The sequence below is a fragment of the Plecotus auritus genome (genome assembly GCF_963455305.1).
Source record: "Plecotus auritus genome assembly, chromosome: 2".
In the NCBI taxonomy this organism is placed as follows: Eukaryota; Metazoa; Chordata; class Mammalia; order Chiroptera; family Vespertilionidae; genus Plecotus; species Plecotus auritus.
In genome coordinates, this window is record NC_137771.1 from 220,912,950 (window position 1) to 220,926,449 (window position 13,500).

The 13,500-nt window shown below is 59.2% G+C and overlaps 1 protein-coding gene across 2 annotated transcripts in view; it reads right to left on the reverse strand.

The window, feature by feature from the left end:
- Positions 1 to 507: 507 nt before the first annotated feature.
- PFKL (phosphofructokinase, liver type) overlaps positions 508 to 13,500 on the reverse strand; it is a 36,642-nt gene continuing 23,649 nt past the window's right edge. For both annotated transcript variants that reach the window (XM_080654316.1, XM_080654315.1), the window contains exons 10-22: positions 11,439 to 11,564; positions 8,202 to 8,266; positions 7,293 to 7,356; positions 5,448 to 5,594; positions 5,043 to 5,113; positions 4,479 to 4,566; positions 3,731 to 3,883; positions 3,090 to 3,254; positions 2,628 to 2,689; positions 2,295 to 2,406; positions 1,530 to 1,629; positions 1,347 to 1,452; positions 508 to 1,056 (exon numbers count right to left, since the gene is read on the reverse strand). In XM_080654316.1, coding sequence (XP_080510442.1) covers positions 909 to 1,056; positions 1,347 to 1,452; positions 1,530 to 1,629; positions 2,295 to 2,406; positions 2,628 to 2,689; positions 3,090 to 3,254; positions 3,731 to 3,883; positions 4,479 to 4,566; positions 5,043 to 5,113; positions 5,448 to 5,594; positions 7,293 to 7,356; positions 8,202 to 8,266; positions 11,439 to 11,564 — 1,407 coding nt within the window. In that variant the 3' untranslated portion in view covers positions 508 to 908. The remainder of the gene's footprint in view (positions 1,057 to 1,346; positions 1,453 to 1,529; positions 1,630 to 2,294; positions 2,407 to 2,627; positions 2,690 to 3,089; positions 3,255 to 3,730; positions 3,884 to 4,478; positions 4,567 to 5,042; positions 5,114 to 5,447; positions 5,595 to 7,292; positions 7,357 to 8,201; positions 8,267 to 11,438; positions 11,565 to 13,500) is intronic.

Here is a 13,500-nt window from a genome sequence, read left to right on the forward strand (position 1 = left end):
GTCTCCCAGCAACCTCACTCCTATCAGCCACTGCCCTGGCCGGGATCCCTGGCTCTGCTTCAGAGACCCTAGTCCAGGCTAAGCCTGGGGGACCGTTCAAGGTCAGACTTGGAGCCCAGGAACCAGGCTCAGAAGTCCTCATCCTGGGGGAGGCCAGGCATGTCACCTTTCAGGACAGGACTGGGGGCACACAGGTCACCCCTCAGAACAAGGCTGAGGAGGTCTCAGGTCACCCCTTAGGACAGAGGTAAGGGGCTCAGATCACCCCTCAGACAGTCTGGAGGGGCTCAGGACAGGGCCAGTGGAGAGTCAGGTCACCCCATTGGCAGAGAGGGGCCTGCTGGTCCTGGGAAGTGAGTGTTGATTCTAGGAAGGGGGTGCATGTCTTTGAGACCCAAACTGGCCCTGGAGCCAGAGGACAGCCCCGAGCCAACCCCCGTGCCGACCACTAGCAGGCCCGACCTCCCTCCGCAGTCCCACGGGCCCTGCTTTGCAGAGACGGAGCATCCACTGTTGGGTGATTTTATTCCTACAAAAGATGGCAGGCTCTGCTCAGCCAGTGTCCAGTGCACAGGAGCAGGGTCGCAGCAAGGCCCATGGGGACAGACTCCCCTTGGCACAAAGACGGCGCTGGACCCGAAGGGCCGGTGAGGGTGAAGGGCCACCATGAGAAGAGACTCAGGACCATGCAGGGGTCCAAGGAGGAAGGAGAGTGTTGTCCAAGCTAGGACGTCCCATGTCCCCTGGAATGCAAGGTGGTACCCGGGGTCCTCTGTCCTGGAGGTTGGGGCCATGATCCCCCAGGGCAAGGCTGAGAGGGCCACAGCCTGCCCACTGCCTGCCTGCCCGCAGGCTCCAGGGGCAGCAGCCTGGCGGGGAGGGCCGGGCATCGGGAGGGTGGGGCGGCCTCAGAAGCCCTTGTCGATGCTCAGGGTGCGGCGGGTGACGTGCTCCAGCTCCCCGGACACGTAGTCGGCCATGCTGATGCGGTAGTGTGCCAGCATCTTCAGCATCAGCCGCAGGTTCAGCCACCACTGCTCCCGGGGCATGCGGTGCCTGGGGCCAGGCGGGACCGGGTCAGGGCACCTCCTTAGCCAGAGCCCAACCTGGGACCGCACCCCCTCCTCTGAACCCTGGACCCTGCCCAGCCCGACATGAGTGGTGCATGGCAGTGGTGGCCCTCTGGGGCCTGCACCCAGGATGGGCTCAGCACCAGGGACAGAGTGGAAAGCCTATGCACTCAGACCTGGCAGTCCGGCTGGCCCACCCCAACCCTCCCCTGTCCCGGCACACCAGCCCGGGGAAGTCGGGGCCCCGTGGTCCACCCTCACTTCGGAGGAACTCACTCGAAGTCAGTGTCCTTCTTGAGCTCGGTGACAGGGCTGAAGGCCACCGCCTTCTTCTTAAGGCCAATCACGCAGGCCGAGTCGGGGGCGTTGGCGAACACCCGCCCTGTGGACACAGGCATGTGCTACAGCCACCCCCAGGCCTGGCAGAGGCAAGGTCAGCCGAGCCGCCACCCCACGTACCGTTGCGGTAGACGGCCCGAAGCTTCTCAGACATCCAGAGCATGGCCTTTACCCCCAGCTTGGTCCCATAGTTCCGGTCGAATGGGGTTGGAGCCCCGCCCTGCAGACACAGTGCGTGAGACTACCATCCAGCAGGGACGAGACCCAGCTGAGGCAGGCCTAGTCCCCACAAATCCCAAAACCTGGCTCCGCTGTGACCTCAGGTGAGCTCTCCAGGCAGTTTCTGACACACGACACCCTCTGCCTGCAGCACCCCTGGTCCCTCTTCCACCTCAAATCTGGCCTAAAAGCCACTTCGAGAGGCCAAGTCTGTGGGCTAACTAGTCACCAGATGGGATGACTCTGTGGGACTGTGCATTCGACGGTAGGCAGATCCCCGTGAGCAAGGAACCCCCAGGAGAGAGCAGCCTCGGGGTGCACACAGCCCTCGCATAGGGCTGGGAAACCCCACAGCTCCAGCTCCTTGCAGGGCCGCTAGGAGGCTGATGTAGGGTGGGAACATGGCAGTGGAGGTGACCACAGAGGTCCTGGCCCTGGCCCTTCCTAGCTAGTGGGGAGGCCTCAGCGGACAGGAGCATGGTCTCCCCACCTGAGTGATGGGATGATGAGCACTTTGCCCGGGGGAGTGAGGACAGAGCAGCCAATGACCTGCACCCAGGCGCCCACAAAGAGGTGCACAGAGGAGGGCCTCATCCTGCTGCGCCTGACCCCTCGCCCAGGTACAGCGGGAGGCAGGGGGCCGGGGCCACGCTCCCCACGCCGTACCTGCTGCAGGTGGCCCAAGACATTGGTCCTGCAGTCGAAAACGCCCTTCCCCTCGGAGGAGTAGAGGTTGTACAGGAACTCCGTGGTGTAGTGATCGTGGCATTTCTCGTTCCTGGGAAGAGGGGGGGGCCTGAGTGAAGTGGGGGCCGGCTCAGGCCTCGCCCACTGCTGAGCCTGCTGGGCCAGGCCACGGGCCCCTGGGAACGCTGACCCCACCCACCCTCTCCAAGGCCACCTCCACCTTGGTGACCCCACAGCCAGGGTCTGGAAGCACCTGCCAAGGCTTGGGCAGACCCTCCGCCTGCCGGGGCCCAGGCCCACCCGCAGCCTCACCGCAGCACCAGGCCCCTCTGGATCTCCGTCTTCATCTTCTCCGTCATGTGCTCCACATTGGCCTGCGGGAGTGAGTGACATGGTGAGCCGGGGCCGGGGCAGCAGCCAGCACTGCCCCCACTGCAGCCAGAAGGCAGGCTGTCTGGGCAGGAATATTCCAGACTGACTAAAAGCTGGAGCCAACGTGACCCAGGGGTGCTGGGGGGATGGGGGAGCATGGGGTCCTGCAGGTGGCAGAGGGCGCTGGGAGGTATCGGTTGGGCCATGAGGCCACGAGAGCCACAACATGGACACAAAGTGGGAGACTGCAGGAGGAAAGGGGTGCAGGGTCACGGGCCAGCCCCCCTCACAGGCAGTGAACCCCCAGCCTGCTGAGCCGTGGCTCCTTGGCCGGGCCCAGCCTCTGCACCAGGAGGGGACCTGCTCAGCCCCGCGAAGGGAGGAGGCTGAGGCTCAGCTCACCTTTAAGTCTTGGATGTTAAAAGGGTCCTCGAAGATGTAGGCGGCGTCAGCCCCCACGGCGATGCCCGTCACGGTGGCCAGGTAGCCACAGTAGCCGCCCATAGTCTCCACGATGAATACCCGGCGCTTGGTCCCCGAGGCCGACTGCTTGATTCGGTCACAGCTCTGGGGGGCGCCAGGGGTGGTCAGGGTCCTCCCCAGTAGGCAACCGGGACCCGCTATGTCGCAGAGACCAGATCTCTCCCCAAAGCTGACTGAGGGTCACACGAGGCCAGGACAGTCCCACACCCCACGTGCCCAGGGCATTGCAGCCCTCACCACAAGCTTTCCACAGGCCTCAACCGGGGCGATTCTGCCCCGGGGACGACAGGGGTGCCACTGGCATCTACTGGGTGCAGGCCAGGGGCATTGCTAAGAGGTCTTCCCTGACCTGTAAGCGGGGTCACTGCTGCCAGTGTAGGTCGCTGTGAACAAAGGATCGGGGGACACATGCCCTTGGATGCCAATGGTAATGTGACATAATAACCCTAACTCCGAACAGTTCAGAGTGTGAGAGAGAATTATAACATTACATAGAGAACTGAGCAAAAGGAAATAAAATACACAGGTTACTGGGGTCTGGACCACGAGGCCCTACCTACCTCCATGGCGGCGTTGACGGCGGTGTCGGAGCCCAGGCTGAAGTCTGTGCCAGGCACGTTGTTGCTGATGGTGGCTGGGATGACGCACATGACGATGCACAGCTCCTCATAGCAGCCGCGGGCCTCCACCAGCTGCAGCACCCCCTCATAGGCCTGTGGGGGGTGGGCACTCAGGACCAGAGAGGCTGGCTGGGGCAGGGCGACGGGCCCCACCCAGGAGCTCTGCAGCCCCTTGGGCCAGGGAAAGTGGGGGTCCAGGGAGGACAAGAAGGAGGCCTGCAGGGCCTGCCCTGACCCCGGTCCACTCCCTGCCGTCTGCAGGGGGCTCGGGCTCCTCCGGGGAAGAGCAAGAACGCTGGCCAGTCACAAGGGCTGCCCGCACCCGTGTCACACAGCAGTGCCCACTGCTCAAAATCCACCCAAGACCACCCTGTGCACGGCCACCACACAGGCCTCCCGCCCAGAGTGCCCCACCCCCACCTCAGGGGCCAGACTGCGAACTGCTCCCTGTCCTTCAGCCAGAGCTGCCCCTGCTCCTCCCTCCGGCCCTCCTCCCCCTGCTCCTGCTGCCCCCACCCCAGCGCCTGGGCTGCCAGCTTTCAACTGAACTGCGAAGCCTCAAGAGAAGGCAAAAACCCTCCCCAAACAAACACCACTTTCCTGGGACCCTGCCAAGAACCTCTCTGCACATGGGGTTCCTGGAAGGGCCACCTCAGCACGCCAGACAGCACCCCTGTGGTGGCCTCACCTCGAAGCCTCCGATGACCAGCAGGGCGTGGATGTTGTACTTGCGAATGTTTTCCACGATTTTCTCCATGTAGCTCTTGGGCAGCGTCCTGCAGTGGCAGACAGTGAGACAAACACTCGGTGTCTGCACAGACCGCCAGGCCGGAAGAAAGCACACACACTGCACTGACCTGCACCTGACCTGCACCTGACCTGCGTCTGACCTGCATCTGACCTGGTTACAGGCAGAAGCAGAGGCTCAGTGCCTGAGGCATTATGGGGCATGGGGCCTGCCAGTGCCCCTGCCAGGCACTTATCAGGTGATGGAAGAGCCCCTCACCCCTGTGGCCTAAGTGAGCTCTTAGCAGACGTGGGACCACCCAGCAGCCTTCCCCTGCGCAGGTGAGCCCTCAGCCAGGAAGCCCAGGCAGGGGGCTCTATAGCATGCCCTGGCAGGTCACCAGCCAGAAGAGGGACCTAGCCCAGGGCCCAGGGTGGGTTTCCCCTGGCAGCCCCCCATTCTCCCCGCTGAGCTTACACTCTGGATCTCCCAGCGGCCCATGGCGGCCAGCTGCCAGCCACTCACCTCTTGGTGCCCAGCATGGAGCCTCCACGCCCCAGCCAACCAGCCACGTCGTGCCAGCCCACCTCTTGCACCTGCAGGAGGGAGGCACAGCTTCAAGGGGACAGGCCAGAGGTGCTAGCGGATTCCACCTCAGGTGACAGACCTGTGCTCGGGGACAGCATGCCCACAGGGGGAACAGAGCAGGGAACCAGGAGCCCGAGCCAGGCAGCTAGCGTGGACCCATTCCCCCTCCCCAGGGAGCTCGCCCCTCGCCCTCATCCTTTGATCTGACTTCTTCATGGGCCTGAACTGGCCATTCCCTGCGTTTCGGCATCCCGGGCCCCTGGTTTGTTTGTAAGCAAGCTGGGGGGAAGGGGAGGGGTAATAATCAGCCAATGACCAGGACACCCAACACCTGGCACCTACCTGACCCTTGGCCAGGCCTTCAAAGCCGTCGTGCACCACATACACTGTGTGACCCTGGCAAATGCCGGAACGCACCGCTGAGCGCACAGCCGCGTTCATGCCAGCCGCTGGGGCCCCCACGTTCAGGATGGCCAGGGAGAACTGGGTCTTCGGAGAAGGGGACAGAGACAAGAGCATGAGCTTGGGCTGGGAGAGACGGCTGACCACACAAAAGTCAACGAGAGGCAGCCGCCCTCCCAGGAGTGACAAGTATCTGTCCTCAGGGCGCCACGAGCTTCTGATGAAGAGCAAACAGGCTGCAGTGCAGGCCGCGCTCAGAACCTGCAGGCCCGGCCACAGGCATTAGCAGGATGTGGTCACTAGGGGGCTAGCGCCCCGGCGGTGGCAGCAGGGCGGGTCAGGCCAGAGTGCACTCCTGCCCGAAGCCTTGGCTATCACCCCAGACTCAGGGGTCAACATCCAGCACCTCAAAGTCCTTTGTGAGTGGTACAGAAGCAGAGAGAGAGGCCACATTAAGTACAAAGAAGCAGGTGACACTACTCGGGCTAATTTAACCTGAGATAGCCAAAATGGTATCACCTCAACCTGCAATCCATACAGGCATCCTCAAACTACGGCCTGTCGGCCACATGCGGCCCGCTGAGGACATTTATCTGGCCCCCCGGTGCCGCTGCCTGTCCTGCTTAGCAGCCGACTCGTCCCGGGCCCGCAGTGCGCATAGGAATTTGTTCATAGTTTTTTTTTTAAACTATAGTCCGGCCCTCCAACAGTCTGAGGGACAGTGAACTGGCCCCCTGTTTAAAAAGTTTGAGGACCCCTGAAATTACTAACAGGCCCTAGCCGGTTTGGCTCAGTGGATAGAGCATTGGCCTGAGAACTGAAAGGTATCAGGTTCGATTCCGATCAAGGGCACATGCCCAGGTTTTGGGCTCGATCCCCAGTGGGGGGTTTGCAGGAGGCAGCCGATCCATGATTCTCTCTCATCATTGATGTTTCTGTCTCTCCCTCTTCCTTCCTCTCTGAAATCAATAAAAATATATTTTAAAAAACACACAAATGTATTATAAAAAAAAGAAGAAAGAAAGAAATTACTAACAGGCTATTTCACATCCATCTCCCACACTGTCCTTGGAACCCGGCCTCATGCCGAGTGCTCTGTGGCCACATGTGGCCAGGGCTTTGCCAGGCAGTGTGGCTCCAGTGGGCCCTGCTAGCGTCCCCTGTTGCTCCAGAGGTGGGCACACCCCAGCCAGTTCCAGGAGGGGACACTCTGCTGTGTGGGGCCTGGAGGGATGGACCAGGAAAGGAGACGCGGAGAGAGTGATGAGCACCCCAGGCTAGACACACTCTGCAGGGGTGCCCTCAAATCGGTGACAACATTAGTGACAACGGCCACAGGCATTTACCAACCCCATGGCCTCTGCCGAGAGGAAGCTGCCACTCCCTTCAGCAGATCCAGGATCCCACCCTCCCACACTGTGTTAAGGGGACCCTGTCCTTACCCCCCAGGACTTCAGAAACAAGTCCTGCTGTCATCCTCACCCCAGGTTTGTAGTTGTCTTGAAGGGGCTCATGAACGTCGGATCCTATTCTCCTGAGCTAAGTCTATGGGCCTGACTTAATTTCTTGCTTGTCTGGTAAGCGACTGACCACCATAATCCCCAGGCCCGGACACTGGCTGTCTGACATCTGCTGGTCCAGCAGAGGCCAAGCCTGACCCTCCCAGCTCACAGTTAAGACCCCACACAGGAGGGAGGGGCTCAGCCCAGCTAAGCCAGCTCAGAGCTCTCTGCTCCCCATGGGCAGACTCTGACCCCGCAGGCTCTGCCGCCCACACCACCTTACCTTCTCTTTGGAGACCTTCTGGTGTGCAAGCAGCTTGTAAATGTTCCAATTGTTCTCAAAGCTCCTGGAACGAAAGCCGGTCATGCACTATGAAGCCCACACCCACAGCCCACTCCCAGCCCACAGCCACAGCCTACTCCCAGCCCACAGCCAGAGCCCACTCCCAGCCCACAGCCACAGCCCACTCCCAGCCCACAGCCACAGCCCACTCCCAGCCCACAGCCAGAGCCCACAGCCACAGCCCACTCCCAGCCCACAGCCAGAGCCCACAGCCACAGCCCACTCCCAGCCCACAGCCACAGCCCACTCCCAGCCCACAGCCACAGCCCCCTCCCAGCCCACAGCCAGAGCCCACAGCCACAGCCCACTCCCAGCCCACAGCCAGAGCCCACAGCCAGAGCCTACTCCCAGCCCACAGCCAGAGCCCACAGCCACAGCCAACTCCCAGCCCACAGCCAGAGCCCACAGCCACAGCCCACAGCCAGAGCCCACTCCCAGCCCACAGCCACAGCCCACAGCCACAGCCCATGATCACACAACTAAGCATGAAGGAGCTGGACATGGTGCACCCCACCTCCTCTCTCTTGTTGCCCCAAACCTGGGCCAGATGCCATCACTGGACGGTGGAAGACCCCATAAAACACGCAATCCCTCTCAGCTAAGCCAGGACTCACATCCAGCCTGCCCGGAGTGGGCAGCTCCGGCCCACCCCACAGCCTGCCTGCTTCCCTCTGCAGGGACCACTGAGGCCCCATTGCTAACTGCAGACTGCTTGGCCACACACACGTGGAAGGAAGGGTCTCAGGAGATGCAGAGGCCATCTCTACAGCTCTGATGGCCTGCATGTCAGGGGCTGGCTGTGTGCAAGCTGCCAGAAGTCTGCGTGGAGCGAGCCCACATGGCCCTCACCTGCCACGGAGCTGGATGGCCTCGTCAAACCTCTTCTCATCCATGGCCTTCTGCACCTCCTTTGTCTTAAAGAAAAGGAAAAGCACAGACTGAAGGAGGAGCCTGGAGCATACACAGCAGCCACCTGACTCGGTGGGCCAGTCCCAGGCCTGCCCAGCAGCAGTCACTGCCAAGGCCAGCAATCAGGAAAGCTGGATTTAATTTAAAAAGGCTATGTATGGGAGAAACCAAGATGGCGGCATAGGTGGACACCTAAACTGCTGCCTCACACAACAATATCAAAACTACAACTAAAAGACAAAATTGACACCATCCAGAACCACAGGAAAGCTGGCTGAGTGGAAATTCTACAACCAGAAGGAAAGAGGAAAGCACATTGAGACTCAGAGGAGCTGCAAATGGCTGAGGTACAAAGACGCGCGCGGAGAGGATGGGCGGCTGAGTGCACGGACCAGCTGAGTGCGTGGCTGGCTTTCCCAAGTGGGAGAGAGACGGAAGGAAGCTCCTGACTGCGCTGAACTCCAGTCCCGGGCAAGACTCTGGGAACCCAGACTCATTCGGGGGGGATCTGGACTGTCAGGAAAAGAGAAAGCACACTGAGACTCAGGGGAGCCACGGAAGGCAGAGGTCCGGAGGTGCGCACAGAGAGGACTGACTGCTGAATGCACGGGTGGCTGCGGCTGCCTTTCTAAAGCGGGAGGGAGATGGAAGCTCCCAAATGCGCTGAACTCCAGTTCCGGGCGAGTTTCTGGGAACCCAGACTCATTCGGGGAGAAACTGGACTGTCTGGCAGCGGGTGAAACTCAAGGGCAGCTTTCTCTCAGAGGTGCTTGCAGTGATTACCGAGGGACACTGAGACCCAGGGGCCTCATAGGGCAGGGCTGACGGGAAGCCAAGGCTGTCTGCTCTGCCCTGAGACTCCACCCCATCCAAGCTGAGCACAGAGGCTTTTGCAATTTTGCAAGTCTTGTCTCTAAAGGGTGTCTCCAGCACAGAAGTTCTCCCAGCATAGACAAAGCTGATCCTCACAGCCAATTGGCCTGGAGGTCAATTCCTCCCAGTGATACCAACAATAATCAAGACTTAACTACAACAAGGCTGTGCACACAGTCCACAAAGGGGTGCACCAAGAGTGTCCACCTCAGGTAACTGGGGGAGGCTGAGCCACTGGGCCCTATAGGACACCTACCACACAAAGCTACTCTATCAACTCAGGGAAGCAGCCAAAATGCAGAGACAAAGAAACAGATCACAAATGAAAGAAATGGAGGAAAGCAAACTACTGGATATAGAGTTCAAAACCACGGTTATAAGGTTTTTCAAGAATTTCCTAGAAAAGGCCAATAAATTTAGCGAGACCCTCAAGGATATGAAAAAGGACCAACTAGAAATTAAACATACACTGACTGAAATAAAAAATATTATACAGAGACCTAACAGCAGACTAGAGGACCGCAAGAATCAAGTCAAAGATTTGAAATACAAAGAAGAAAAAATCACTCAACCGGAAAAACAAAAAGAAAAAAGAATCCAACAACTTGAAGATAGTGTAAGGAGCTGCTGGGACAACCTCAAGTGTACCAACATCCGAATTATGGGGGTACCAGAAGAAGAGAGAGCAAGATACTGAAAACCTATTTGAAGAAATAATGACCGAAAACTTCCCCCACCTGGTGAAAGAAATAGACTTACAAGTCCAGGAAGCGCACAGAACCCCAAACAAAAGGAATCCAAAGGGACCACACCAAGACACATCACAATTAAAATGCCAAGAGCAAAAGACAAAGAGAGAATATTAAAAGCAGCAAGAGAAAAACAGTTAATTACCTACAAGGGAGCACCCATACGATTGTCAGCTGATTTCTTAACAGAAACTATGCAGGCCAGACGGGAGTGGCAAGAAATATTCAAAGTGATGAATAGCAAAAACCTACAACCAAGATTACTCTACCCAGCAAAGCTATCATTCAGAATAGAAGGTCAGATAAAGAGCTTCACAGATAAGAAAAAGCTAAAGGAGTTCATCACCGCCAAACCAGTATTATATGAAATGCTAAAAGGTATTCTTTAAGAAGAGGAAGAAGAAGAAAAAGGTAAAGATAAAAATTATGAGCAACAAATACATGTCTATCAAGAAGTGAATCTAAAAATCAAGTGAATAAAAAATCTGATGAACAGAATAAACTGGTGAATGTAATAGAATCAGGGGCATAGAAAGGGAGTGGACTGACAATTCTCAGGGGGAAAGGGGTGTTGGGGTACGGGAAGAGACTGGACAAAAATCGTACACCTATGGATGAGGACAGTGCCGGGCGGGGGGGGGGGGGGCGGGGGGTAAGGGCAGAGGGTGGGGTGGGAACCAGGTGGAGGGGAGCTATGGGGGGGGGGAAGAGGAACAATTGTAATAATCTAAACAATAAAGATTTATTAAATTTAAAAAAATAAAATAATCAGGAAAGCTGGCCGAGGCCAAGCAGGCCCTACCAGGCCTGGCCAATGGTCCTCCCTGTCCACCCTCAATCCTCCTCAGCCCCTGGGGCCCCACCAGGGCCTTGGGAATGGAGGCTGAGGCCCATCTGGCCCCCAGGCCCACAGCCAATGCCCAGCCTGCCCAGCAGCAGAGCTGGTAGAAATCATGGCAGGAGGTTCTTTCAAGAGAAGCATCAGGGAGGCCCAGTCACCCACTCGTGCGCCCTCTCATCCCACCCTCCCCTGGCTGTAGGGCCCCCCAGACCTGTGGAGCCAGGGCAAGATCCCCACACCCAGCCTCTCAGCCTCTGTTCTCACCTCCCACTCTCTCTTCCAGTGGCCCCCACTCCAGCCACATCGAATGTCCCTATACCGTCTGCTAGAATTTACCCAGTGGCTCCGGCCACCCAATCCTCCCTCCCATCTTTGCCCCAAATGCCTACCCGCAACCACCCAGTTTGCAAGGTAGGTCCATGGCCACTGGCTCTGGGAAGCTAAGTGACCTCAGCTTGGCTCCTCCCTCTCTCAGGGCTTGTCCCACGCGGGGGCCATGCTCATTCCCCTCCCCAGGACTGCTGGCTTCAGACACCCTGAGGCCCGCTTGGGGGGATGGGGCAGCACACCCAGACGGCCGGGACATGTAACACATGAGGAGGCAAGGCTGGGAAGGGGCTGTGTAGGCAGCCTGCTGGAGCCCTGAGGGGCCTAGAAGGACAGGCAGCTCTGGGGGGAGGGGAGAGCCAGGGAGACCCCAGGCCGTATACTCACCACCTGCACGCATTCCATGAGGGGCAGCCGCACAGACTGGTTCCCTGACAGGCTGACCACGCAGGCCGGGGTGTCAGGAGTGCCCTCCAGCAGCGCCATCACCGCCTCCATGCCCATCTTGCTGCTCTGAGGGGGAGGAGTGGGGCTCAAGCAGGCGTAGTCCACACTCAGAGTGCGCACACACACACACACACACAGAGACACAGGCACGTGCACACACATGCACACACATGTACACACAGACTCGCTTAGCCCTTCTCCGCTCTGAGGGCCACACTGAGCCCCACACCATGTACAAACCCTCAATTTTCAAAGCTCCCCAACACACACACTAGCCAAAGATTCTAGAACAACTGGCGACAGTGACTTAGTATGACCCCATTCACAACAGCCCATCCAGACACCGCTTTTCGGGGTCTCACGGAGCCCTGCTAGGAGGGTGTGGCCCTGCCCCTCAAGGCTGCAGTGACGCTACTCGCCCACGGCGCTCAGCCTGGGGGGAAGGGCGAGGATTGGAGCCAGGTTTTCAGGGCTCTTTCAAAACTCTGACGAGGTTTCTGATGGGGTTCCTTTACGTCAGGGCTTTCCTGCGTGCGTGGAAATGATGAGCATGGGCTGGTGGGCTGGCCAGCTAAACCACTCGGGCTGTCATCCTTGGGGACAAATCACAAATGCGGGTCCTGGCACAGCCAACAGGGACGGACAGGTGTGCAAGAAAGCAGGGCAGAGCTCTGCTCCGTGAGATATGGCCGGCCGGTCCCTGCCTCCTGCTGCTGCCACGGACCGTGTCCGGGTCTCTGGGTTTCTGCACGTCTCGGGAGCAAGTCTCCAACTGCTCGGGTTTGTTTTAGTAACAGCCACGGAAGAAAGTTCCTGTCCCCCTCAGGAGCACCACGCTGGCAGCTCGTTAGGGAAGACTGGGGTTCCCTGAGCTCAGGCGTCCCCCCTACAACTCCACACAGTGTGCGTGCAGGTGTCACCCTGCAGAACTGGGCTCGGCGACCAGCGAAAAACGCTGCCGCTCTGGCTGCGAGAACAAACTGTCCTTCGTCTCTGACCCAGGCATCTCGTGCGTGTCTCCCACAGGCTCCCGTGACACGGCAGCCAGCCTGCTCTCCCGCAAGCCGGGGAGGCCCCAGACCCACCCCGGCCATCTCTGCTGCCCAGGCTTGGTGGAGGGTCAGTGCCTGGCCCTTACGTCCCAGGCCCCTCAGGAGACTGTCCTGAGTATCCCCAAGGCCTCACATAGTGTGCAGAGGTGCCTGGACAGGTGGGCAAGGCCCTTCCGAGGCCAGTGTCCCCACTGCTCTGTGGGGGACTGAGGAGGCCATGGGCTGCTCAGGGCAGGACAGCAGCCTCAGCCCTCCGAGGGGCAGAGCAGGTGATCCAGCCTCATGCCAGCACAGGGCCCAGCTTGCACATACAGGCACATTACCACCCATGGGGCTGCCCCTGGCCAGGCCCTGTCTCCACTGTCTACAAGGAGATTCCCACTTTGCAGAGGACAAGAGGGACTCAGCAGTAATCAGAATGACAATGGCACCCTCCGGCCAGAATCCAGGCCCCTCCCCACTCCAGCACCCTGGTGCCCCCGGGATAGGAACTATGCAGCCGTGGGCAAACTACAGCTCGCGGTGTTCTATCCGGCCAGCGGAGCCGAAAGAGCGGAGGGTTCTCTTGCTCTCCCCTCCGCTCCTTTACTTTGAATTTATATTAGTTCACACAAACACTCCATCCATACTTTTGTTCCGGCCCTCCGGTCCAGTTTAAGAACCCATTGTGGCCCTCGAGTCAAAAAGTTTGCCCACCCCTGATTACTATGCTATGGGCTGGACTCAGAACCACCAGACTCGGACCCCAGGAGGACTCGGCGCAGGCCTGGCCCCTATGCACCCTGCCCTCCTCTCCCAGGGATATGCCACAGCCGTTCCCAGGAGGGCCGGGAGCTGCTGACTCAGTGGGCAGGGACGGGCTGGCCAGGAGGCAAGGTCCCCACCCTGGTCTGCGTTTCCCCCTCACAGGGAAACGGAGGGGCCACACCTCGGTCTCGCCCATGAGCACC